General features: G+C 42.9%; 1 protein-coding gene across 1 annotated transcript; it reads left to right on the top strand.

Moving 5' to 3' along the window:
* The first annotated feature begins 1213 nt into the window (after positions 1 to 1213).
* Positions 1214 to 27984, top strand: npr1a (natriuretic peptide receptor 1a). The gene is made up of 22 exons (XM_084919162.1): positions 1214 to 1425; positions 4609 to 5349; positions 8010 to 8200; positions 8297 to 8410; positions 8521 to 8686; positions 16670 to 16764; positions 17890 to 18025; positions 19515 to 19599; positions 20712 to 20832; positions 21415 to 21489; positions 21575 to 21652; positions 21992 to 22096; positions 22942 to 23013; positions 23186 to 23345; positions 23431 to 23586; positions 25396 to 25564; positions 25921 to 26067; positions 26152 to 26275; positions 26627 to 26695; positions 26780 to 26954; positions 27069 to 27167; positions 27652 to 27984. Exons 2-22 carry the CDS (start codon positions 4641 to 4643, stop codon positions 27795 to 27797), a joined length of 3192 nt encoding a protein of 1063 aa, XP_084775288.1. The 5' UTR covers positions 1214 to 1425; positions 4609 to 4640; the 3' UTR covers positions 27798 to 27984.

Genomic DNA, 27984 nt, shown 5'->3' with positions numbered 1-27984 from the left:
TGAAGCTGAGCCTTCAGCTGTACCAGTTCAGTCCAAACCAACAACCACAAATCATGTTTTCAGTAGCTTCACGTTGTCTTTTTTCTCCAGTAGACACAGCACAAGATAATACTTACAAGGTTCTGTTGGCAGAGAACAACCAATCAAAAGAGAGGAAGAGGCCGCACTATAACCCAGAATCAGACACAGAAGGATTATTCTGAATACGGAATCATGCAAAGCTTCTCTAACAGAATCAGAAGAATAAAAGGAGGAAACAGCTCACCTTAACTGTATTTACTGACTTCCTTTGGAGTCGACTTGCTGTATTCAAGTGTGACCTTTACAGTCAAATAAGAGAAACATTAATGTGTGTTTTCATTAACAGGAGAGAGTGGGAGGAAGGCAGGACACATGTGAGAAAGAGAGCAAGAGAGTCTGAATATGAGGGTGGGTGGTGATCATTTCCAGGAAGAGGTACAGAGAGGGAGAGTTTGTGTGTTTCCAAGCGACTTCCTGGTATACCGGGTGTATCCTGTTAAAACACACACACACACACACACACACACACGCACACACACACACACACACACACATTCTTTGGTTCTCTATATATGTGTTGTGCGTGAACTTTATGGACAATAACAGACTTGCAGTGTGACGTCATGTGTGGCTGTTAATGAACTTTAATCTAAAATCTCTCCTTGCAAAGAGGTCAAAGGTCAACAGTGAGTTCAGAGATGCTGGAAGTTTGATGAGAAACTGATCAATCATTTAACTTAACTGATGTTAGATAATTCTATGAAAGTTGAACTTTTACTGAGCGGAAGGCAGAATCACAATCATCTGTCTATAATCCATAATCACCCTCAACCTCAGTCATTTTACTCGGGGTTCAATCTAACTAATCAACTGACTAAGTGCCGGTATCCAATCAATAAAACCAACTGACGGACTTTTTGTCATAGCTGCAGGCAGCCACCAGGGGGCTCCATATCCACATGCTCACGTCGCAGAGCAGCTTATTTAAATAAAGTTTTTGATTAAAAGTAATATTTCAGCCTATCAGGCCTACCTATGCGCAGAGCACGGCGAGGAGGGAGCGGGGCACTGCGAGCACACATATATAGCCTGTGTCACTTTGGTAACTGAATACACGTAGGTTCAAGCACGCGCTTCAGTTCGCGTTTTCAGGACTGCCCTCTTACCCTCCACACCCCCTCAGTGTGCGCGCACGGCGGGAGGCTGGATTATCACCGGGATGGTTTGTGAGCGCGGAGAAGCCGAAACGCGCCGGCAGTAGCGGGGCGCGAGCCTCCGGTGAGCCTCCGGTGAGACAGAGTTCCCACCGAGTGTTCACGAGGCTTCCTCCTCCGCACGAGCTGCCGCTGAAAACAGCTGGATGTCGTTCTGCGGACACACGGAGCTGCGCTGAGCGCCGAACAGGTAAACCAACGTCAGCCGCTCCTCTAGTGATGAACTTACACAGGAGAAAGGCGCCGCGCGTTTAGCGACCAAGCAGTTAATCGAGCAGAAAGTTATTTTTAGTTCTTCTCTTCTTTCCTGGTTACGCTTTCAAATGAACGAAGACTCTGATTTTCCTTCTTCATCTTAACCGAAGTCTATCTGCCTTCAGACAAAACAGCCCACCATTAAGAATACGTTCAGTTCAACTTGATTTATACATCGCCAAATCACAACAGCAATAAAACAGTGAAAGCCAGCAGTCATTAAGCACTTGGCGACACTGGAAAGGAAAAACTCCCTTTGAACAGAAAGAAACCTCCGGTAGAACCAGGCTGAGGGAAGGGCGATCATCTGAGAGACTGGATGGGCATGAGGGGACAAAATATTCATAATCGATCGCGAGAATGATGCGTTTGACATCCACGATATCATTGACTGTTTTACATAACAATAGGTATTATTATTAATAATAAAAATGATATGTGAAGCACACAGACGGACACACAGACACTCAATGGTCAGATGGACAGTCACCTCAGAATGAAAGTGAGAAAGTGTATTTTTTTGTATGAGGTTTGATGTGTGCACAGATCCTGATCCTAAAGAAGCTGAAAGTTTAGAAACAGACCTGAATGCTGACAGCTCTTTGTTCCGTGAGTGATGTGTTTGAGTCTCATTGATGTCGCAACAACACTTATATAAGACTGAAGACGGTTCACAACAATGGCACACACACACAGACCAGGTGGCTGAGTGTGTTTTACCTCCATCTCTGGACAGTAAAGTTTTAATCAGCATCAAAAATCCTGATGTGTTAAAGACACTTCAGCCTGACTGAAGCTGGCCTATACTTCTTCTTCCTGTCAGATTTCCTGCTGCCTTTTTTCACAGCAGCCTGCTGTCAGAGATTTATTCATGTGCTCATATGTATGGAGAAATGTGGTGATTAAAGTCTGATTTTGTGTTTCCACATACAGAGAAGCTATGCACGCATTTCAAGACCACACATCATATTTCTTTGCGTTACCTCCCACCATTTGGACAGACCCAGAAACACACGCAGCATTTGAAATCTGGGATGTGAGGGCGTTTTGATGGATTCTTGAGTTTAAAGTGGGACCTACATTTTGGTCAACAGCTCAACAACAGGTGTGAGTCATGTAGGCTGAAAGCCGAAGAGACCAGATCATCTGTACTCTAAATGTGTGGAATCATAGACAAATGAACATGACCATAACAACCATAACCCTTTACTTAAAGAAAATGAAATAAAGGAGATTTCAAAGTTATTAGGGAGAGCCAAATTCTGTTGATCTGGGCGTAGCATTTTCAGTGGGAGAAACATTTTGTCACTCTTGTTCAGCTCGTCAAGAAACTGACCTTACAGCCCATTGTTCACCAGTGGAGTTAGTTTGAGTCATTATGCAGATATAGTGTTTAAAAGATTGGGGAAACCTACAGCTGAGACTGAAGAAGTCACTTGGATGAGTGATGAAACGTTTCTCCCACTAAAAAAACTATGTCCAGATGATTGAGCATGCATCAAGAGTTATTAGGGAGTGGTTTTACTCAACCAGCACAACTGATGAATTTGAATGGCAAGTGGCTCAGGAATGAAGGGTTTGACATCCCTGGTGCAGATACTGGTACTGCATCTGAAGCATGACGCCAATGCAGAAGCACTCTAATGTCCAGCAGGGTGCAACTGCTTTGGTCTGATTATACAGAAGTCTAGGGGAAAATGAACCCACTCCTCACCTGATCTCCAAGCTCAGTACACACTTTCCTGATGAGTTCATGATCTCAGTCCCTAGTTTTAAATCCATCCATCCATTTTCTTTCACCCTGGACTGGCAGACCTGGTTTCAATTCTTACTGAATAAAACATCAGGTACATATTTTGGAGCTTATTTATTCATTCTCCTTGAAATTCAGTCATCCCTGGAGTGCATTTGATGAAAGAGAGCCAATTAAGTCAAATGAAATGATCCGAGCTGTCAAGTTGCTATAATGCGAGTGGACTGATTCAAGTCATGGAGCCGCACCACCTGGCTTCAAACTTCACCGTGACCTCGGTTTTGTTTCTCTCTTCTTTGTTCACTAACTGTTAAAGATGAGAAGACGAGAAAAGGATCCTCTCGCTGTTTGGAACAGCTGACGAACTAACGCTGACACAATTAACATTGTGTTGTCTTTGACCTCTGCTTACCTCATTCCTTGTATTTTATGGGATGAATTAGACCTGTTTTAGTATTTTTAATTCTCTCCTACCTTGTTAAAGTGACTCAACTCAACATTTTCTGCATTTATTTCAAATTAAAAGCCCTGTTAGCTTTGCAGTACAGAAACTGTATGTCCATATGTCAGTGAGGCTTTTATTATGGAAACTCAGACTGCTTTTATTTGAAGAACTTCGGGACATAAGTGGATAAACCGTGCACATGTGCTTCCTCACGCAAATGAGGTACAGAGAAAGATGACAAAGGAAACCCAAGTAGAGCAGAAAAATGTGAGGAAGAAGCTGATGAAGATGTTCAGATTAACTCTGTGGTCTGTTGAAAGGAGTCACATAGCTCTGTAGCTCTGATCAAAAGGGACTAGGAAGCCGGGGAGGATTTGGAGTTTGATGAAACCCTGACATGCAGTCAGACTTCTCCCATGCGTTCGTTTAGCTTTTAAAGACAACAACTCATTTTATTCACAGGACCCTGAACTCTGATGTGTTCTCTCTTCACTCTTTAGTTGGCCTTTCCCTCACACCTTACTCTTATCATTCACCTCTGTTCGGTTTTACGGCTCTGTGTTACCAGGAACAGATGGACTGTAAGAGTGTGACTGCTTCACTGACTCTCACAGCAGCAGATTAGATCTAATTGTCACTCACATTACTCATTAATCAAACGGTAAACATGGTCAGGCCGCTGTTTAACAAGCAATTATCTTGGACCGGCCCAGTGGAGGACTTCAGCTTCATGTCTGCAAACACATGGCCACGTGAACGATGGATAGATCCCACTCAATGATCCCACACGGAAACTCGCACAGACTTTTCAGAATTCCCAGCAGCTTCAAGTTTCAGTAGCTGTTCTGATGAATAAAGGTTTGTTTTGAATTTTCTCTACAGGACACGCTGATTAACACTGTGTTATATTTTCCCCACAGCTCGTCTGACAGGTTATTAACGCCTCTTCATCATGCTGCCCTGGGCCTGTCCCTTGCTCTTCCTGGTCCTTCTTCCTGCCCAATCAGCTGCAACCTCTCTAACTGCTGACAACAGAACGGAGGATCTTCAGGAGGTCACCCTGGCAGCCATCTTGCCTCTGACTAACACTGACTATGCATGGGCATGGCCTCGGGTTGCGCCCGCCATCTACCAGGCATTACAGCAGGTGAACTCTGACCCCTGGTTGCTACCAGGTCTGAAGCTGCGGCTAGTTTATGGCAGCTCAGAGAGCCGCGACGGCTTTTGCTCAGACTCCATAGCGCCGCTTGTAGCCGTCGACCTCAAGCTGTCCCACGACCCCTGGGCCTTCATTGGACCCGGCTGCGACTACTCATCCTCACCTGTTGCCCGCTTTACCACCCACTGGGATGTTCCCATGGTGACAGCTGGTGCCCGAGCAATCGGCTTCAATCTGTACGCTGCGGTCACCAATACGGGCCCCACTCACAAAAAGCTGGGTGAGTTTGGTGTCAGGATCCAGGAGATGTTTGGCTGGCAGCGGCACGCCACGGTCATCTTCAGTGACAACAAGGACACCAATGATGATCCGCTGTGCTACTTCGCTGTGGAGGGGCTGTATGACCTGCTGGGCAAACGTAACATCACTGTCCACGACCACGTCATCCAGGGCGACGTCAACTACAAGTCGATGGTCCAGGATATCCGTGACAATGGCCGAGGTCATATTCTTCTTCTGCTGCTTTCATTCCTCGTGTTTTAACAGTTGTTGTTGTCCTCATCCCACTGCTTTCTGTTCGTCCTTTTTCTCTAAAATTAACTGCTTAAAAGCTACGCTGTTTCTGCTCACTCTTTAGAAGCAGACATCTCAAGGTTACTTATTCTTTTACGTTCTCTTCTTCATGCCATTCCTTTTAGCCGAGGTGATCCATGATCTTGGGGAAGATGTCTTTTCAGCTGCTTTTGTTGCCTAGTTTCAACTCCTCCAGCCTTGCTTCTTTTTCATTTCTTCTTCAGACACTTCAACTGATTTAGCATTATTTTCCTCATTCATTTTGTTCTTTTATTTTCCGGTTTTCCTTTTTGCTTCCTTCCTTAACTGAGGTTTTTTCTTTTCATTCTTTGTTCTTTCATTCTTTCATCAGATGAAAAGCTGTGGTCAGATGCTTCATTTGCTCTCGTGTCACTGATTGTTTTTCCTTCATGACTCTCCTCCTTCCTCCTTTCCTTTCCTCCCTGCCTTATTGTTGTTCTCCTTGTTAAATGATGGTTAATTATTCTGAGATTTTTATCCTCACTGGTTAATGACTGACTTCACCTCTGTGTGTTTTCATTTTAAGACCTAGGAGTGGGGACAGTCCTGTATTATGGGGACACTTAGTTGGACCTCCGCGTGACAGTTCAAACGTCATTTTAGAGGAAAATTATATTTTCAGTCTCTAACTTATTAATGGAAATTAGTTCATGAGCGATACATGCAGATCGCTGCTTTGGACTTTGATTTGCAGTCAGCGGTGGTCAGACTGGAAGTGTCAGTCATTTAGCTTAGTCTTCAATCAATGACAAGCGTGTTCATGGTGTTTGGGCAGCACTGACTGCTGAAGGTGACTGAAACACAGCTGGAGCTGGAAATGCTTTGCATGATATCAGGTTCAGTTTGTGGGTAATGATGTGAGTGAGGGTATACAAGTACAGAAAACAAATGTGTGTCTGTGTGTGTGTTTGCTGAACACACATGTAAACAATCAGTCTGTAATGTAGTACAGAAGAAGAAGCAGAAGTGAGCCTGTTTGCTGTGTTTCTGCTCCTCGCCGTCAGCACGTTTTTATTGTAAGCGTCACTGAAACGCTGCTCTGATGGTGTGAAAATGTTTGCAGTGACCTGCATCGCCCGCTGATGTCACAGTGTGAATTAGATCATGAGATCAGAGCTGTGTGACATGATGACATCATCACAGACACACTATCGTCCTTTAACCAACGCCAGCTGCTGCACCCAGCAACATGTACGTCCTAGTAATTACCTCTGAACCCACACCCACCGTTGGACACTACATGGAGAAACCTTATGAACACAAGCGTGCTCATACACACAGGTGTGTACACACAGAAACACACCATCTTGTGCTGCTGCTGCCTCTAAAAATATCTTGTGTTATTAGAACTGTTAGTAACATTGTTACTAGGGTATCATCAGGTATCATTTAGTTGGGGCTTGAATCTATTTCCATGGTCACATGGACATAATGCTCACAGGATAAATCACACTTTAAGATGAACACTGGATAAAGTAAGTCCTCAGTGTGTGTGTGTGTGTGTGTGTGTGTGTCAGCATTAATCAGTCAGTCCTGTTTTCTTTTCTGCTTCCATTAAAAGCACTTTTGGCTGCAGACAAACCAACATGTGACTTTCTGCCTTTCGCATGTGAAATTCTCAGCATTCACATTTTTTTGTCCACCTTGGGGACTGTATGGACAGAAGGGGGTTGGGTGGTGGTGGTATTTGTCTTTTTTCTCTGACAGTTGATTATTTTCAGGCTCTGTTATAGCAAGGTGGGGGATGGGGGGTGTTTTTGTTTTTCTCATCCCACATTTATTCTTGATTTCTCTGGAGAAAAAAATAAATTCAGACCATGAGGTTCTCATCAGTTTTTTATCAGGAACCCCAACAATGCCCCACAATAGTGTGGGAGTGGTGAGAAAGAAGTATATAAATGACGGATAGCCAACCAAGATTTCACTAAGCACCATCCATGTTGGTTTATTATTTCAGGAAATGACCAGGAGAGAGTGGCGTGCTAAGTTATCAGCCGGTGCTAGCTGATAATCATTTATGAACTGAATCTTTGTACATTTGCCAAATTCTGAACACGTTTTAATGAACACCATGATTTTAGCTATCCACAATAATTAGTTAACGCAGTTTTTTATATGTTGATTTGGGATTTACAAATCTCTGACACCTTAACTGAAATCAGCTGATTGTAGTGTGAGTGCAAGAACAGATACGCAGGATCGATAGGCAAGCAAACTAACAGTTCTAAAGAATTGGACTACTGGGAACCAGTTTCCTACAAGAACCAGTTCTGGAGTATCAAACTTACAGCAAAGGTGTGTGTACTATGAGACTGAGGGGTAGCACTGGTGGTTGCCATTACATTTATTTTTTTTCATCAGAAAAATGGTCATTGATGAAAAGTATTGGTCATGGAAATTGAGAAGTCTTGTTGATGGGCTGGAATGGGGCTTTTGTTATCCAGGCTTCCACGCAGGTCACACCATGAAGCACACATGGTGTGTGTAATAAAGATTTACCATCAAGCGTTGGCAGCTGTCTCTGTTCCTTTCCTTTATGGAATAACATTGCTGCTTCTTTGTCTTCAGTTGTGTACATGTGCTGCTCCTGGGACATCTTCAGGACGTTGATGGTCCAATTCTGGAAGGAAGGGGTGGAGCTGGAGGACTATGTCTTCTTCTTCATTGATCTTTTTGCTGAGGGTCTGGACGGGAGCGCTCCCATCAGGCCCTGGTTCAGAGGAGACAAGGAGGACTATGCGGCTCGCAACGCTTTCAGGGTGAGACAAGATGCTCTTTCATTGTTAAATTTTAAAGGATGCTCACTGATGTAAAGTGATCCGGTCAATTGATTAGCTTGTTATTGATTTCGTCAGAGTGTGAAAGTGCTGACGTATCTGCAGCCCCAGAATCCCGAATATCTTCAGTTTGTTAAAACTCTGAAAAAAGACGCAAAGGCGATGTTCAACTTCACCATCAGAGACTCTATGGTACAAATAACAATCCTTATTGATTAACTGAATCTGATATTTCAAATTTTTATTCAAATATGTGAGAGATTGATATTCATCTATAACAATCACATGCTTTGTCCCCTCAGTACAACCTGATTGCTGGAGGGTTCTACGACGGGGTGATACTGTACGCTCATGCTCTGAATGAGACCCTGAATTTGCAAGGACCGGGACTGGGACCAATACTGGGACCAGTCCAGAGGCCCAGAGGAGATGAGGTGACCCGGAGGATGTGGAACAGGACAATCAAAGGTGAGCACAGATATTTGTCAGCGGGTGACTAATCAGAGCACAGCACTGGGCTGAAAATCGCATGTGCACTACAAGTAACTGAGTAAAGTAGCACAGGTGTAGACTTCTCTAACTAACTGGAAAACCACGCGTGGCTCTCTGATTGGCTGCCTGTGTGTGATGCTGTTTTTATGGCGGAGTCATTGTTGGACTCAGAGTAGAGGTCATGGACATCCAGTACTGGGTCCCAGTAAAATCTCATTTTGGAGTTTTAATTAGGATTCATTTAGACTGAAGATTGGACATGAATAGGAATCCAATCAATCCTGTAGGAAAAAGCCGAAGACAGAAACATAGGAACACATCAGATCAAATGCAAGTGAAAAGAAACACCGACACTAAAGCTTTGGGTTTTAGATTTGCCTTTATTGGATAGTGGCAGTGGAGATAGGCAGGAAAGTGGGGAGACACAGAGAGGATTGGACTCGAACCTGGTCGGCTGCTCTCCTTGCTATATGGTCACCTGCTCACCCACTGGCTAAACGCAACTGCACAACTTTCACACACCTCATCACCCTGTCAATGCCTTATGAGCTGTGGTTGGTGGATGCATGTTGCTAATGTCGACAATGACAACAGAAGTTGATTCAGGTCACTGAAGTCCAGCCTGAGGCTCCAGTGGTAGTTCAAGTTAAAACACTGCTGTCACAATGCGAGAGACAGGTTGCACCTGGACAGATAACCGGTCCGTCACAGGGACCGGTTAAAACATTCACACCTGCAGTTGATCTAGAATCACCTCTTCTTCTAACATGCATGCGATTGGACCGTGGGGGCAACACCTGGAGTACCCAGAGAGAACCCCGCACACAGGAGACAAACTCCATGCAGAGGAACACGGTGGTCAGCTGGGTTTGAACATAGTCTGTCCCACCCTGCACAGCACTGTTATTTGCTTGTGTATAAATGATGTTAGAGAACACCCACTAATTACACGGCATGATGCTGAGTGTGGAACCCATGGTAAAAATGCCGTGAATGTCCTGCATGGCAGAAGCTTCAGACTTATTGGGGGGGGCAAGCTGTATGGTATACATAGATCTAAAGTTTGTAAAAGTTTTTAGTTAAACTTGGTGCTCGCAGATTTAGGTATAGAGAAAGCGGGGCCTTTGAGAGCACAGAACACTTGTCTAAGAATTTGCAGGGGGTAAAGCACGTTAATGTCCTGCTGTTCTTTTGTGCGCTTCTTCTTCTAAGCTTGTTAACAAAAACAATTTAAAAAAAAAAGATTTTCATGTTATTCTCTAACATCTGTAAGATCTTAGTTGAGAGCTCATTTTAAGAAATGCAGCATTTTGATGGGGGTATTATTGACATCATGCAGGACAGGCGGCGTGGACACCAAAGGGTGTCCAGGTGTAGAAAACGAATGTCCACCACAGGATATAACAGCAGGACTCAGCTGGAGATGAGCGCTAATCCGATCTGTGTGTGTATATTTGTGTGTATAAGAGAGAGTGTAGTTGGTCATGTATAATAAAGTTTCATAATGCATAAGAAATGAGGACGAAAGGCTTCACAGACCTGGCCAACCTGTTCATCTGCAGTCAGTGTTGGGAAGGTTATTTTTAAAATGTATTCCACTACAGATTACAGAATACATGCTCCAAAATGTATTCTGTAACGTATTCCGTTACGTTACTCAATGAGAGTAACGTATTCTGAATACTTTGGATTACTTATTATATTATCATGCTTTTTTACAACTACATGAATGTACTATTGCTGTGTGATTTATTACTATTACTGAAGGTTACTCCCCATACCAATACCAACTAGATTTTTAAGTCTTAATATAAAATGAGTAATAGTAGGGTGGACATTAGGTAAGGCTGCACTTTTTGCAGTGATCTCGTATAGAAAACGATTCCGTACGTATATAAAACAGGTCCGCGGCTCCGAACCGTAGTAAAGGGGCCTCTGGCTAATACGTCGGGCTCCGTGTCGGGCTCGTAGCTGAAAACTAGCTTTACTTTGTTGTCTGGGTCGACTGCTAGCGAGAGACAGAGAGAGGCGTTGAAAGGCTGCACCAACGGAACTTATTGTTTCAGAGGAAAACACGAACATAGTGTACAGTCGATTCTTAATAGCTTACTTACAACTGGGCTCATCAGGCACTCTTTTTGGCTGCAGTGGTTATTATTATATTTACATGCTTCCAGCTCCCGTTTCTGCTCGGTGACAGCTGGTACTTTTCCACTCTCCTTTTTCTCCCTCCCTCGCGCTCACAGAAACATAACGTGAATGGTAACTGTAATGGAATACAGTTACTCATATTTTGTATTTTAAATAGGTAACGGCGGTACATGTATTCCATTACTCCCCAACACTGTCTGCAGCTGTGAGTCAGATGTGAAGCACAGTGTGAGCCTGCTGACTGGTGCAGACAACGCTACACGTGAATCTCTCAGGGTGACTTTTTTAAGCAAGCAAACATGGTGGCAGGAAAAATCTCCACCTGGTTTATCATTCATTTACAGCACACACCGAACATGACATTGATTTTTAAAAAATTACATAAAAACAATAAAACTGCTTAAAGGAACAGAACACAGCAGATTAGCACTTCATCAGCTAACATGGTTAGATCCTATTTTAATATACAGTGTGAACACACTGATCTCCAGTGTTCTCTTTCCATGTCACTGGTGCACTCTGACCCACAACCACACACACACACGTTGGTCCATGTGCAGCGTAAACTCTCCAGAGGGGACTGGGTTACCATCCTGTGGTGCCGATTGGTGTGGATCAGGGAAGGACATCCATCGATGGTCCAGCCAGTTTAGGATCAAGCTTTCATGTCCCATAATGACTCGGGTGTCAGAGCGTCTGTTGGAGGGAGTGGAATTAAATGTTTTTCTATGCATTTCCTAATTGCCATGAAGAACCAGTTAGGTCAGTCCTGAAAACTAGTCTAAACTGGGATAAATTACAACTGCATTCTCAAACTGGAACAGCTCGAGCCTGGTTTCCTCGCAGTGCTATTTCTGTTGCAGTATTTTTGTAACCCTGTTTCCAAAAGACTTGGCCAACTGCTAAAAACAATGTAATCATTTACACTCTGTCAGGTCTCAAATTTAATTGAAACAAGTCCAAAGACTTATCATGTTGAATTTTAATGAAAGACGGAAAGTTTTAAAACTTCCTTTTAACAGGCAGAAACCAGAAGACAGGACAAGACATGCTGTGGAAGACAGCCAGAGACTGATTAATAACTAATGATTAAATGCAGAGAGGTGTATAAAAACACAGTGAGTGGAAAAAGGTGACTGATGTAGAAACACAGGGGAAGGCACCAGCAGCATAACTAATGGGTCCCGTGATCCAACCATAACAATATGCTTTATCAAAAAGAAAAGACAATAAAAACCCCTTGCTTTACTCTGCAACAGTCTGTCTCTTCAGAGAGGTAAAGATGAGCTGATACAGCTCAGAGGAAAACGAGCTAAACTTCGGCCATGTGCTGTTTTCTGTTACAAGTCAAAGTCTCTCTATTTTACGGAGCCCCTCTGATGACATGGTCCAAAAAATAAATAAATTGTGGCCACAAAATACTACTTCGTGGGCACGAAATGGGTTTAACGTGCCCACAAAATACTTATTTGTGCCCACGAAATACTATTTCGAGGGCACGAAATAGGTATAACGTGCGCACAAAATGCTAACTTGTGGGCACGAAACACTTGACCGATAACCGTGATCCTTCCCAGGCCCTTGCAGTTGGTTGACAATAAAATCTATCCCGGCGTCCAGGTCGCAACTGGGCTCTCAATATCCTGTTTAAATGTCTCTCCGTAATAATGGTTCCTTGCATTGCCAGGCTTTTCAAAATGCATTTGTAGCTCATTCCCAGCCTAAAATAAAACTCAATCATACTGTCTCTGTCCATGGTGTATAGGTTTAGCCTACTCTTATGCTTATGTCTCTACGCAGCTGTCCAGGAATTGTATCAATATGATGTGCGCACATTATCTATTTTGTTGCCACAAATGCGTAATTTATTGCCACGTTATACCCAATTCGTGGCCACAAATAAGTATTTCGAGGGCACGAATTAGTATTTTGTGGCCACAATTTATTTATGTTTTGGACCACGTCATCAGAGGGGGCTCCGTACTATTTGTCTCCCTTGGGAGATATTTTTTTCAGTTACACCAGACAGACCCCTTGCACTCCTCCACACAATCACAAAAATGATACATATATACATAGAATAATAAAAACATTAAAAAGATTGTTCAGAGTAAGTAAATAAATAAATCAAAATAAAAACACTTATTCCCCCCTCCAAAAACAAACAAACAAACAAACAAAAAAAACCCCAATGGAATCCAACACATGCATCTGTAACCACAAGATAAAACATTTTTAAGGAACTAACCAGCCAAATCTGTGTAGTGTTTTATTTTTGTGGGCCTGTTAATCTCGTGCTTTGTGTGGACTATAAATAATGTGTAAGGATCACCATCTGCTTTATTAATGTTTGGAATGAGCATTTTTTGGAAACAGGGCTGTACATTAGAAACAGATATGTCCTTATATTTATCACGTATATGTCAACCAGCACTAATATAATCAAAACCAGAGTCAGACTCAGGACCGGGACGCCCAGGTCCCACTGTGATTTCGGTGTGTGTTTCTTCAGTGTGTGTGCGAGTGTGTTGATGGTGCTGATAAACAGGCTGCTCTGTGTGCTCTTTATTAGATTGAACAGCTTTTATCCACAACATACACTGAAACACCGTCAGCGGCCATCAATCAGTGGGCATTTGCGTCAGAGGTGTGTGAGATGGTGGATTGGGGTACAGGAGAAGGGGAGGGAAATGAGCGGGTGGTAGTAAACAATCCTAATAGATGAAAGGAGGACAACAGTAGAAATGAATATAAACCTTTAACAAAAAGCAAACCTTCACCAAGCCTATGTAGTATTTGCCATTAAAAGAATAATATTGTATTCTCTATATATTCTATTAATTTTATTTCTCTTGAAACACACTTTAAGAGGTTTGTAGTGCAGTAAAAACAAAGTGCTAAGTGCAGTCTTTTGATACTTGCCTGGCTGAAATTCATTTTAATTTAACTGACGTCATTTTGACTACAGATATAATATTATTATTTTTTATTTATGCGCATATAAATGGTAAATGGCCTGTATTTGTATAGCGCTTTTACTAGTCCCACCTAGGCACCCCAAAGCGCTTTACACACCCAGTCATCCACGCATTCACACACTGGTGGAGGCAAGCTACAGTTATAGCCACAGCTGCCCTGGGGCAGACTGACAGAAGCGAGGCTGCCATATTGCACCATCGGCCCTTCTGGCCAACACCAGTAGGCATCCAAATTCATCCAAACGTTTAGTAAAAAATATCAAGTTGAAAAGAGGTTTTTGATCTCAAATTTGTTTTCCAGAAACTGATACTTTTGTACATTGTACCTTGAGTTTAGCCTTTACGTTAGGGCAGCAGGGAAGCCCAGACCTCTTCGTCACCACCCGTTCCTCCTGGGAAACATTGAGCCTTTCTCAGGCCAGCCTAGGTGTAATCTCTCCAGTGTGTCCCAGTTCTATGCTGGTATGCTATCCTTATGGCAGGACATTTCTGCCTATAACACCTTGTCCTGGAGATGCCTGCCTCAGCTGGCTCCTTTCAATGTGGAGGATCAGCACCTGTAGTCCCTCCTTAATGACTGAATTCTTCACTCTATACCGAGAGAGAACCCTTCCACCCCACAGAAAGCTAATTTCCGCCGTTTTGATCCGTGATCTCATTCTAATGATAATGTTAAGAAAAACATCAGGCCGAGATTAACGGAGTTTTGGTGTTTCTCACCAACAAATTTCCATCTGGTGGCAGATGGCTGCATAACATTAAGATACAACAATTTACTGGCATTAAGCATCAAAGAAAATGTAAACAATTAGATTAAATGACTAGTATGTCTGGTACCGACTAGAGAACAGTAATGCTGCGCAGAAGGTAATGAACACCGCTCAAAAAAATCATTGGCTGCCTTCTGCCACCCCTGGAGGTCATTGCCAGATCCTCCTGTCTCAGACCAGGGCCACGATGACTTGCCTTGCATCCCACCCACCACATGTTTGACCTGCTGCCCTCTGGTTGGTGCTTCAGGTCAATCAGGTCCCACACCTCCAGACTTAAAAACAGCGTATTCCCCTGGGCTGTTCGGACTGTCAACAAACACTATCCCCCACATCACACCCCTGCCCACCCACCTCACCAGTCGGAGCCTTCATCTGAGTAACCATCACCACTCAGACCACTCGCACATGGACTCTTTTCAGACCGAGTAATTTGCATCATTGCACTGCCTTTTGCAATTTCTTCTGTAATGTGTGCCTTTTGTGTATACCCCTCATGATTGTATGTATTTAAGCTGTTTGCTATTTATTCCTGCTGTCTACTATTCATATTTTACTCCAGCATGGTTGATGTGGAGCACCCACAATTTCATTGTACATTTGTATGACAACAAAGGGCTATTCTATCCTGCCTCCTGTGTTCCTTGCATCTTGTTAAGTCCTCTTTGCTGCATGAGATAGCCCCTTTTAGTTACTTCCTGTTTTATTTTGTTAGTCTCTTGTCTCATGTGTTGTATTTAGTTGTATTTTCTGTTTGGAGTTTCCATTGTGCCTTATGTCTTATGTTCTAAGGCTTTTTGTCAATTGTGAACCAAGAAAACATTAAATTAACCTTCATCATGTTTGCAGACAGAAAGACATAAAAGCACTCAAAGGTGCTCACGATTACATCTCAGTGAGTTTATTCACATTTCTTTAAATTTCAGGGCATTTCACCATAACGCGCCCACTAAAGGACAGTCTCAGGTAACTGAGCTTTGCCAAAATGCAGCGAGTATGAGGGAATTCTGATGGACATTTGTTGTGTCTCAGTTACTCATTAAATGAGGCTGTGCAGTGAAGCTAGACTCCAGTCTAGCTTCACTGTGTTTAACTTTGTTGTGCTTCACTAGAAGCATTGTTGTTTCTAGCTAATCAGAAAATATTCAGTTATTACAAAACTGTTGACTAAAAGAAAAAAAAGTTGACAATGACATTTTATTTACAATACTCTCTGCTTGGTGGTATTACAAACAGGGTGGAGAACCACATGGCTTTAAATGAGGAACCATTTCAGCTTAAAAACCCTCATTTGTCCCTCCATGTCCATACAGAACAGTGGGGTGGGGCAGGCTGCAGTAACCATGACGATACCACTGTAAAACTAGAAAATCTGACAGGTTTTATTTGATAAAGGTTGGTCGGTCGGCTGATTCTTTGAGGTCCCTCCCCCCTCGAGCTTGTATATTGCTGTTGTTTGCTGTGACACAGCGTCTCCATTCCTGATAATGGTCAGGAAGAAAACAAGCTCCTGTTTCACTGATTCCTTAAATTGAAGGTGAACCCGAGTTTAAATCCTGCAGGCTGTTGAGCTGTATGCAGTTTAATTGGCTCAGAGACCACTAGCCCCAAGCTGCTTCACTAGCCACGAGCCACCTTTTTTTTTTTAAATTGTTGTTGGTGTTTGTCAAGGGATCTGAGAAGACTGCAGAGTGGTCGCAGTATTTTTCCATGTTGGAGCAGAAATGTGAGAATTACATCACCAACCCGTCAGGCTTCAGTTCACATTTGTGTTTGTCTAAGCTTGACCTTTGACCTTTTGGGTATGCGAGATAAAGACTTCCATCATTCAGGGTGCCAATAAAATATGTCAAATAAATAAATTTGATTGTGAAAGAAAACATTTCTCAGAACATGGTAAAAAAAGATTAACGTGACCTCACGTCAGTTCAAACTGTGCCCGAGCTGATTGAAAATATTTCCCCATCGCTGCAAAGCAAACACTCAGAAATAACAGAGAAAAGAGTTAGTGTTCTCCAAGATCACAAACAGATAACATCTGCTCTGTGGCGTCTCTGCAGGCGTGATGGGCCCTGTGGAGATGGACGAGTTCGGGGACAGAGAGGTGGACTTCGCTGTGTGGGACATGACCGATGTTGAGTCTGGAGAATTTCAGGTAAGACTATTGATGTCATCATTGTCATGTAACACCTTAGAGGTACGATAAAGGCTGCAGAGCTACCGTAAAACCGACTGGAGTAAAGTTCAGTGTGTCAGGGGAGACCCCGACGAGCGAACCAAGCTCTTGCAACGGTTGTATAGGGATCGAATAGCCCGTAGTAACGGGCCAGACACCCCATACTCCCCCAACAGCTCCCATAGGACACCCCGAGGGACACGGTCGAATGCCTTCTTTTTCCCAGGGAGGCTGAGGAGTGTGATCCCCCTGTAGTTGGAACAAACCCTCTGGTCCCCCTTCTTAAAGATGGGGAACACCACCCTGGTCTGCCAGTCCAGGGGTACTGCCCCTGATCTCCACGCAACATTGTAGAGGCGTGTCAACCAGGACAGCCCTACAAAAAATAAAATAAAAATAAAAGTGCCAATAATCCTCAGTGCGTGTTCTCTTCGTGTGTCAGTTCCCAGCTCCCTCTTCGGTGTCTATGTACACTTGTGCCCAGCACCCTCCATTCCAAACAACTGGCCAACAGAAACACTTTCACCTCACTAGCAGGAGAACTGATCGTACAACGATCCTGTGCTGACTGTCGCCCAGTTAGTAGTACTCACTTGACGAGGCTGATCAGCAGCAGGTGAGTGTAATTACTCCAGATGTCACTGGCTCCAAGGCAGGAAAACTCTCCAGGCCTGGTGTAGCAGCACCAGAGAATTAAACTTAGAACATCCTTTAACCCCAAACCAGAGTTCAAATTCTAAACCCTGCGTCCCCAACCCAGGGCCCTGACACACCAATAAACCCTATTCCAGGGGTGGCCAACTCCAGGCCTCGAGAGCCAGTGTCCTGCAGGTTTTAGATATCACTCTGGGTCATCACAACTGAATCAAATGATTAGTTCATTACCAGGCCTCTGGAGAACTTCAAGAAATGTTGAGGAGGTAATTTAGCCATTTAAATCAGCTGTGATGGATCAAGGACACATCTGAAACCTGCAGGACACCGGCCCTCGAGGCCTGGAGTTGGACACTCCTGCCCTATTCGATACTGTTAGGGAGTAAGTGAGATTGCAGGCTTTGAACAAAGTGAAGAAACCAAAGAGTTGTGGTGTGTGTATGTTCTCAGGTGGTGTGCGTGTATAACAGCAGCATAAAGCAGCTCATCCTGCAAAATGGTCTAAACTTCCACTGGCCCAAAGGTTCTCCGCCACCAGACATCCCCAAGTGTGGCTTCAAGAACAACAACCCAGCATGTCTCACAAGTACGAACGCACAACTACAGACTACAGAGCAAACTGCACAAAGGATGTCACGAGAACCAATGCATGGACTGGTTCTTATATAGTGCATTTGTATATAGTGCTTATAGTGAAGTTTGATATGTTCGAAAGGGTAAAGTCTTTGCAATGGCTAACGTTATACATCCTTAAGGTAACTTAATGGAACTAACAAACTTTAAAGTAACACTAACAGTATACTCAGTCATTTCAGCCTCTGTGCTGTCAAAAAATATAGTTAACACTTTAAAGAAACAGCTTGCTGCCAGGATGCCATTGATTTATTAAAGTAGTTTATCTTTAAGTACATGGGATGATAATTTTTTTCCTATTGATAATCATATAATTTTAATGATTCGTACTGACATTTCTGGTAAAAACATTGCTAAACTGCAGATCACAGGCTACGTCACAAAAACGTCACATTTTGAAGCCTAAACATCAGCATTATGGCCGTATTGGGGTTTTGGAACCATTAGTGACCATATTTTGAAGCGAGGTTGGAGTTATCAGCTGCAATGGTCGCTTAGTTATACATACAAAACCTGAATACGTAATAAATCAATAGAACTTTCAGCCCAGTTCTATTTTTTTCTGCATAATCCATCATATACAATTGAATCAAATGAAAAAGTCTCTTTTTAAAACTTGTTTTATTAGTATTTATCTTTTGCTTGATGCAATGTGCATAAAGTTAAAAATGAAATTATATGCAACAGTCTTTGACTTGAAGAAATTTGTTTAACATTTAAACCTGTTTTCTGCGTATTCCAGCATATTACACTTGCTCTTTCAAATAGATGCAAGTAAAACACAGCAAAAAATAAATGAAATCTAAGATTCAGCAGCACTAAATGTATTTTCAGCTGATTAGCAGGAGCAGGGCCGGTGGAGGTTTGCCTGGTGCCACAGCGGTCATGTCAGTGGGGGGATCCGGGGGTTTCTCTGTGAATTTTACGTTCCCGTGGCAGCGTGCTAGGTGCTTGCTGAAATTTTGAAGTTTAATTTTTCACTGTAGAAAGAAGTTTTATTCCCACGCAGAGTGTACAGCAGACGCTAATGTTTTGGTCACTTTTTATGGAATCAAACTCAAAGTAATGTCAGTACTTCCAAGCTTTAAACGCTGCACATACTCTCTCCCACACGCCATATTATCCATTGTTGATCTACACACAGACGTCACACACTTGTACGTCATTGTCATGAGACACTCTCACAAACAAAATCACTGTTTAGTAATGCAGTAATGCAGCATGCTTATGGGAAAGAAGTAAGAGTAATCTAATTACTTTTTTGCAATAGTAATCCCTTACTTTACTTGTTACTTTAAAAAAGTATGCCTTACTGCCCATCTTTGCTTATAACACATGTTAAGCCCCATGGACTGAAAACTGCCTCACCTAGAGCAAAAGAGCTCAAACTGGTCCTCACTCCTGCAAACAGTAATGGATTTTCTTCCTGTCTCATCTTTTAGGTACAGTTGCTATGCATCAGATGGTTGCAATGGTGATCTGCTTTGTCTTTGTCATCATCGTTACTGTCACCATCTTCATCTACAGGTGAGCCAAACATGTTTGTATCTCTGTACTGAGTATGAAAACTGGACGTATGAGGAGACTCTTGGCAGTCTGAGCTCTCTTTCTGTTTTATTCCTCTTCCCTCCTCTTTCCATTCATAGAGAGATCACAGCCAGGCCTAGAGTGAATGATGAAGAATGAATTTAGAGTAAAAACCATAAATACAGCTCTAAATGTTGTTGTTTTTTCCTTCTAATATGGTCTTTGCATTATCTCTGAGTATCCTTCAGTCTCGCTTCTGTTTCTAAATGCTGATTCTTAAATTCTTTTTTGCTTTTCATCAAATGTTTTTATTGAGTTCTCAAAAAAATTAACTTTTTTTTTAAATACACGAAAAAACAAACCAAACAGGACACCAGACAGAACAGAGCTGTTACCAAAACACGAGTCCAAATACAAAGACGGACCAAGGTTACAGCAAGTACATATGGCCCCTCTTTCCATTGCGACGCTGGCAGATCTCAGTTTAAATCATTACACTCATGCTGCACATCAGGCCCAGAAAGAAAGGCTGGAAGGAGAAATCCTCATCTGACTTCAACAAAGAAAACCCTGATTTCTTTACATTTTGAGTCATTGAAAGTGAAAATGAACAAAGCATAAAACTGACAAGAAGCTCACTCATGCACTCAAATTCAAAAACTGACTCCATACAGGCAGGTGAGACTCTACTGTTACGGAGGTTTGTTATCATCAGTTCATAAGCTGAAGTCATTCCCTTGCTCTGGTCTGGCTGCTTTCCCACTTATAGAGCATAATCCTAACTGGAACAAACGCTAGTGTAAAGCCAAGCATCTCTGACTGAGATCCTCAAAGCACACTCAAAGCACTTTCTACTACAAATTTCATCCGCCCAATCGCAGACATTCATCCAATGCTTTTATCCATACCTAATACTTTCACACACGCTCACACACCAGTGCTCCAGTGGTTCTAACACCAGAGCCACAGCCGCCCCACCAGATCTTTGTGTAACTCATTCAGCCTGTTTATCCTTTCCATCAGCTTTCTCTCCATTTTCCTTCCCCTCAAATTTCAACACACACACTTGCACATATGCACATATACACACTCTCTTCCTGTCTGCTGAACAGGAAGCTGAAGCTGGAGAGCGAGCTTGCAGCTCAGCTGTGGAGAGTTTCCTGGGATGACGTCCAGATGAGCAACCTGGATAAAGTCCTGAGGAGAGCGTGCAGCAGGCTCACCATGTCTCTGGTAACACAGCTGTTATTATACTATAAATAAATCATCCGTACTCACTGGAAACATATTATACCTAATACAGTGCCTGCCTTTACTCCCTGAAATTTTCCAGTTTCTGTTTATAGTCTGAAATGTGTTTGCATTTGTAAACAATGACTAACAGATGGAACAGGAAGCCTTCAACTGGATTTCTATTTTTCCCTTTCTGGAATTCCCGGCTACACCGGAAGCTCTCTGGGCCTGGATCAGCTGACTGACTGATTTGTTCACATTGAATTAAATCATTTTCCTAAATTCTTCATCGTATAGTAGAGTTGTGCAAAAAAAAAGATAATTGAAGTCTCCTTCAAACCATAAACCTGGTTTTCTTTTCTTTATATAATATATATTATGTTATATATTATATAATTATTCATAAGTGCACCAACTGTGATGCTGATTCCTCTATTAATTAGTAACTACTGGGCTGGACCACTCAAATGCAAAACATGAGGAAAAAAGTTTCCTCCGTATGGTAGTGCTGCATGTTATCCAGGACCTACACTCTTCATTGAAAAAAAGCCGAGTGTCTCGATTGTTTGTGCTTGTCTGCAGAAAGGATCCAACTATGGTTCTCTGATGACCATGGAGGGAAACTTTCAGATCTACACTAAAACCGGATACTACAAGGTCTGACAGACGCTGACAGTCCCATCACATGTTCCTCTAACAAGATGGTGTCAAGTGGTAATCTGGTTCACTGTGTCTCCTGCAGGGAAACTTGGCAGCTATCAAATACATCAACAAGAAACGCATCGAACTGACCCGGAAGGTTCTGTTTGAACTGAAGCATGTAAGAACTTCAGGCTATCTGCCCACTAACCTACCAGCTAACACTGTAACTGACTGACCTAGCTTATAGGTCTTCTTGCAGGATGTTGAGCTTTTGTATTTGTAGCAAATGAAATAATAGCCTAGCGACTTGCTATAGACTGAAAACCTTACCTACCTGCATATATATATATATATATATATATATATATATATATATATATATATATATATATATATATATATATATATATATACACCTATCCGATCTAACCTCCTAAATGATCTCAACCTACCAATCTTCCCATTTTTTTTGTAGAGCATGATAGGATTTAAAGTAGCAGCGTCTGTGTTTTTGTAGATGCGAGATGTCCAAAATGAACACCTGACCCGCTTCATTGGCGCCTGTATCGACCCGCTGAACATGTGCATCATCACAGAGTACTGTCCAAGAGGCAGCCTTCAGGTACGTCACACCCAGCTAATGTTTTGCTAGAAATCTGTGCATTATTTTTCATCGACACTTTCAGCTTGCATGTCAAAACCCTGGTCCAGTTTTACTTTGTACAGATTAGAAATATTGCAAAAAGTCAGAACAATATTTCCAAATAATATAACTGCACACCTTGTCCACATCCTCAGTTTACTTTAGTTAGATCGTGACAGCTCTTTGGATGCAAACTCTGACATCAAACATGGAGATGGCCGCTGTGTGGAGCTTGTGTTAATATGGGAGCAGCTGAAAGCTAGGCATTAAGATACCTAAATGATGCAGTGGTTTCTACAGTCAGGAGGTAGCACTGCAGCCATCCTCTGCTCGTTCATTCCTTACATTTTTTCATATGAGATGTTTTTTGTGTTTCAGATGTTCTCTCTCCTCTCAGCTACAGTTATCTGTCAGCACTGTAGCATAGCAACCTCCCAGCACAGTAACCTAGCAACATGCAAAGGTTGATGTGGGCCGTGTGGGGGTTTGGGTTGTTGTCAGATGACCGCTGGATGTCAGGGCTGTCATCCTAACACAGAGCAACTCAGGCGGTTTGAGTTATTTTGAGTTTGTGCTCTGAGATGAGGATGATGCTTTTAGTGTGGGGAGGAAGAATGAATATCAAATATCAGCTGAAGCTGCTGCATGCAGATAGTCACAAGCAAAGACACCATTACTCTGCTGAGTGATTCAGTATTCAGTACACAATTTTAACCATGCACAGAAATGTCCTCGCAGAGCAGAAGTGTCCTCAGTGTCTGTCACTGAGGACCTCACTTGGACTGAATGGCCAACATGCATGTGTGTGTGTGTCTGTCCCTCAGGACCTGATGGAGAGTGACAGCATCACACTGGACTGGATGTTCAGATACTCTCTCATTAATGACATTGTCAAGGTAAAAACTTGTCTCTGTGGCTTGGTGGTGGGGTTACAGAAAACACATGTAAATGAAAAAGTATGAACGAGGTCTCTGACATCAATGTTGGACTCGTGTTTCGATTCTAGAGAGCTTCAGACTTTTCACCTGAATCAGCTGTCTGTCTGTCTGTCTGTCTGTTTGCCTCCAGGGAATGGCATTTCTCCACAACAGCGTCATCATCTCCCATGGTAACCTTAAATCATCCAACTGTGTGGTGGACAGCCGCTTTGTCCTGAAAATCACTGACTATGGCCTGCAGAGTCTTAGGACCAGAAACTGCCCCGAGGACACACATGCTTACTATGCACGTATGTATTGAAGCTGACGCTCTACACTAAAGACTGTCTATGAGGATGTTGTTATCACTGATATCAGTTATTGATCACTTGGCAGGGAAGCTGTGGACAGCTCCAGAGCTGGTGAGGATAGATTGTCCTCCGAACTGTGGGACACAAAAGGGGGATGTGTACAGTTTTGGGGTGATCCTGCAGGAAGTGGCTCTGCTCAGAGGAGTTTTCTACCTCGACTCACACTCTCTCTCCCCTAAAGGTGAATGTGTGTTTCTCAGGGTTAAATTAATTCAGTTCAACCTTATTTATACAGCAGTCACCTCAAGGTGCTTTATATTGTAAGATAAAGACCCTACAATAATAGGTCAATAGATTAATGTGTGTGTGTGTGTGTGTGTGCGTGTGTGTGTGTGTGAAGACAGTTTTATTTACATTCCTGAGATGCTGCTCAGGGCCCACACACATTAACAGGTAAATGGTTCACACAGGACCTGTCCTGCCTCGGTCATCACGTGTCACGTTTACATGAAGCCTGGAACAGACCCGAGTCTGTCAGTGGGCTGGCATGCTGAGTCAGTTGTCCGCATGCTGAGCTTCTAATATATAAGGGAGAAGTTGATAGACAAAGCTCCATTTTTAGATGCTTGGCAGCTTTCTTTTGTAGCGATGTCACAGCACCAAAAACCGTTTTACAGCATCTTCCACTTTAATTTGAGGCATGAATCGAGCAGCAACCTCATAATAGCATCAGCTTCAGGCACCACAACCAGTTTCTTTACTCACATGGATATTTCTGCTCGAGTTCAACTACAATCCTAATGGAGTTATCATCTCTAAATTGGTGCCATCGGCAATGACCTCTCTCAAGTCCCAAACCAATTAGCATGCATTAACAATGCTAGTGTTTTTTCACTGTAAGAACAACTGAAAGAGTTGTTTTATTTCACTTCAACATGTGGAAACAAAAATTAAAGTTTTTGTCTGGAGTCAGGTGGTCATAATCATTTTAACTGCTATATTCCCTCCTGTTTCTGCTAATAAAATACACTTCTGATTCCCCCCCCCCCATTTTTCAGCTTCACCTGAGCTCTGTTCTGACAGCTGAAGTTTCTTACTTGTGCTCACTTTTGGAGTGGCTGTAGAGCAGGTCATCTGCTAATTGGAACATTGGTGATTTGATCCCTAACTGCTTGATCTGCATGACAACTTGCCCTTGAGCAAGATACAACCCCCCAAGTTGCTCTGTGATGTTTTTATCGGAGTGTGAATGTTTGAAAGCAGGTGGGAATAGGGTATATTGTATAAAGTGCTTTGCATACTCAAGTATAAGAACCAGTCTAATTAGCAGAAAGACCATTTCTTTGTTTTGATACTTCAGCACTTCCAGGTGAACACTGCTTGTGCACTCAGGTCTACCTATCTCACAATGGTAAATTATCACTCCAAAATTTCCTGGATCCACATTAGGATTGACTCCAAATGTTCATCCTGTTTCATGGAAATCAATCCAGGACTTTCTGAGCACCCTGAACCAGCCTCGTGAGGATGAAAGAGATCTGAGCCTGTGTTTGGAGCTTCTGTAGATTTGTTTATCAGCTGATTTCTTTCAGACTTACTTCAATGACATGAGGTTTGTGTATGGTGATGGATGGATGTCCCCCTCACATTTGACAGCTGTGGCTGTCAAATGTGATAATTTTACATCTTCAAGTTCAAAGATAATCGACCATTGTGGGGGTAGAGTTCACGTAGCTACTCTGCACTCTGTTGGCACATGGTATTGAAGAAGATAACAGTGGAGGAATTATATCCTTAAACTTAGTTACAACCCTTTTAGAAAGACATCTGCTGTAATTAAATGTATTCCCAATAATACATCCAATAATGTATTAATGCTGTGTAATCCATTATTATAAATGTATATGTTAAGAAATGATCAGACAAAGGATTCACAGGATTGAGTCTTCTAGAATTAGAGCATCAACGTTTTTAAGTGTTTGTGTTTCTACTTACCTCTTACTGCTGAATGTGTGTGCTTTTGCAACCTATGCCCCCCTCCCCCCAACAGAGATTGTGCAGGCGGTGATTCATGGTGGCACCCCACCCCTCCGCCCCTCCCTCTGCTTCCACAGTCACAGTGAGGAGCTTGGTGTCCTGATGCAGCGCTGCTGGAGTGAAGAGCCAAGCGAGCGTCCCGACTTCAACACCATCAAGATCCTGCTCAGAAAGCAGCACAGGTGAGGGAGAGGCAACGGACCCACATTTATTCTGAGACAGGTTTTTATGATGCTCTGATTAATGCTGAAGCAGGAGACATGCAAAAAATCTCCGAGTATGCTCTCAGCTGTACAAAACTTTTATTCAGCTCTCTGTTTGGACACTAAACAGAGCTGGCAGAGAGTGTCCCCGGTAACTCTGTAAAATCAGCCAGTAAAGAAAGAAATATTGAAATATAAATATTCATGTTGTTCTTTCACTAAAATAGAAGCTGAGAAATGAGAGAAATATGTAGAAAAATTGTCACTCACAAAACAGAAAGCCAAACACCTGTCACCCTGTCTGCGTGTCTCTGTCCAATCATGTGTCTCTTCAGAGGATATGGCTCTAACATCCTGGACAATCTGCTCTCCCGGATGGAGCAGTATGCTAATAACCTGGAGGAGCTGGTGGAGGAACGAACGCAGGCCTATCATGAGGAAAAGAGGAAGGCGGAGGCCCTGCTGTACCAGATACTCCCACAGTAACTATACTTCAGTACTACTGCCCTGAATACTGCACTAAATACTGGATACTGCAGTACTATAACATCCTATTTATGTGTCAGTTCTGTAGCAGAGCAGTTAAAACGAGGAGAGACAGTTCAGGCTGAAGCGTTTGACTCTGTCACCATCTACTTCAGCGACATCGTTGGCTTCACCACTCTGTCTGCAGAGAGCACGCCACTGCAGGTTGTTAACCCGGAGGAAGCTACAGGGAAACCATCCACATGAGGGTTCTCCAACTCAGGTCCTGGAGAGAGCTACTGTCCTGCAGCTTTTAGATGCATCCTTGTTCCAACACACCAAAATCAAATGAGTGGCTTGTGACCAGGCCTCTGCCAAAATTGATGGCATGCTGAAGAAGCTGCAGGACAGTAGCTCGCGAGGACTGGAGTTGGAGACGCCTGATCTATACATTCAGATCACAACGTGCAATCACAAGGCTGCCATCTGCTGGTTTGAGCTATTATTGCAGTACATTTCTGATTGTTTTGGTGTGAAATCTCACTCACCTTCTGTGTCTGCGTTTTCCTCCTGCAGGTTGTGACGTTATTAAACGACTTGTACACCTGTTTTGATGCCATTATAGACAACTTTGATGTATACAAGGTAAAATTTGCTAAACTGAGCTAATCTAAGCTACATCCCACCTGTGAGTCAGATCAGTTTACCGTGTACATCTTCACCTTTCAGGTAGAAACAATCGGTGATGCCTACATGGTGGTCTCAGGACTACCTGCCAGGAACGGTAAACTTCACGGTCGAGAGGTCGCCCGCATGTCCCTCGCCCTGCTGGAAGCTGTCAAGAGCTTCCAGATCCGACACCGACCCAATCAGCAGCTACGGCTACGCATTGGCATCCATAGCGGTACTACATACACTGCAGCCAGAAATACTACAATACACAGCATTACTATCACTACTATCATTACACTACAGTAAGAGAACAGTGCAGACTTAGTGTTGGTGTGTGTGTCACCAGGTCCGGTATGTGCTGGCGTGGTTGGGTTGAAGATGCCGAGGTACTGTCTGTTTGGAGACACGGTCAATACAGCGTCACGCATGGAGTCAACTGGGGAGGGTAGGACCTGCTTCCTGCTAAGTAATCACATGTCTGTGTCCACCAGGACAGGTCTAACTTGATTGGTTCTTTAGTCTAATCAACTCTGATGGCAAAAGACAAAAACATTATTTAGTGTATGTTCTAGGAATAAAGTGAATCTAAAAGATGGATGTAGCCACATACTGGTTTGTTGCACCTGCTGCCTGTTTGATTTTTATAAAGCCAGAGGTGACTTTCAGCCTCCCCTCTTACAGTTGTTACGAAGGGAGAAATTATTTACACAGGCCAAACCAGTTTGTGTGTCAGGCTGTAAACATGTTTATTTCTGCTAAAGTTTTAACATGGGTGTCTATGCTGACTGATTTGCTGTTGGAGCCTTTGGTGGACATTAGAGGAACTGCAGGTTTTGGGACCTTACATATTTGTCATGCTGTGGTTGTACTTGAGCACTTTATCCCCTGCTCGGCCAGGTGTGACGTCATGCGTTGTTGTGTCTTTGCAGCTCTGAAGATTCACGTGTCGGAGGCGACTCGTCAGGTTCTGCAGGAGTTCAGCTGTTTCCAGCTGCAGCTCAGAGGAGAGATTGAAGTGAAAGGGAAAGGACGCATGAGGACATACTGGTTGCTGGGAGAGAACGCCACTAACTAAAAGATCAGGAGGACATCAAGAATCCTATCTAATTGGACAGAACATTGTTTAAGATGACAGATAAAAGACTGAGTGAACTTTCACCAAAGACTGTAGAGAAAAACAAAGATAGGCAAATGTTTTACTGTAAGATAAATTAATCACGAGGAAGAAAATGTGTAAATACAACAATAAACTGTGTTTGCTA

Source organism: Perissodus microlepis, chromosome 22 (genome assembly GCF_051167445.1).
Source record: "Perissodus microlepis isolate ML-2025 ecotype Zambia chromosome 22, ASM5116744v1, whole genome shotgun sequence".
In the NCBI taxonomy this organism is placed as follows: domain Eukaryota; kingdom Metazoa; phylum Chordata; class Actinopteri; order Cichliformes; family Cichlidae; genus Perissodus; species Perissodus microlepis.
Note: the sequence above shows the minus strand (reverse complement) of the source record. Positions and strands in the feature narration are given on the sequence as shown.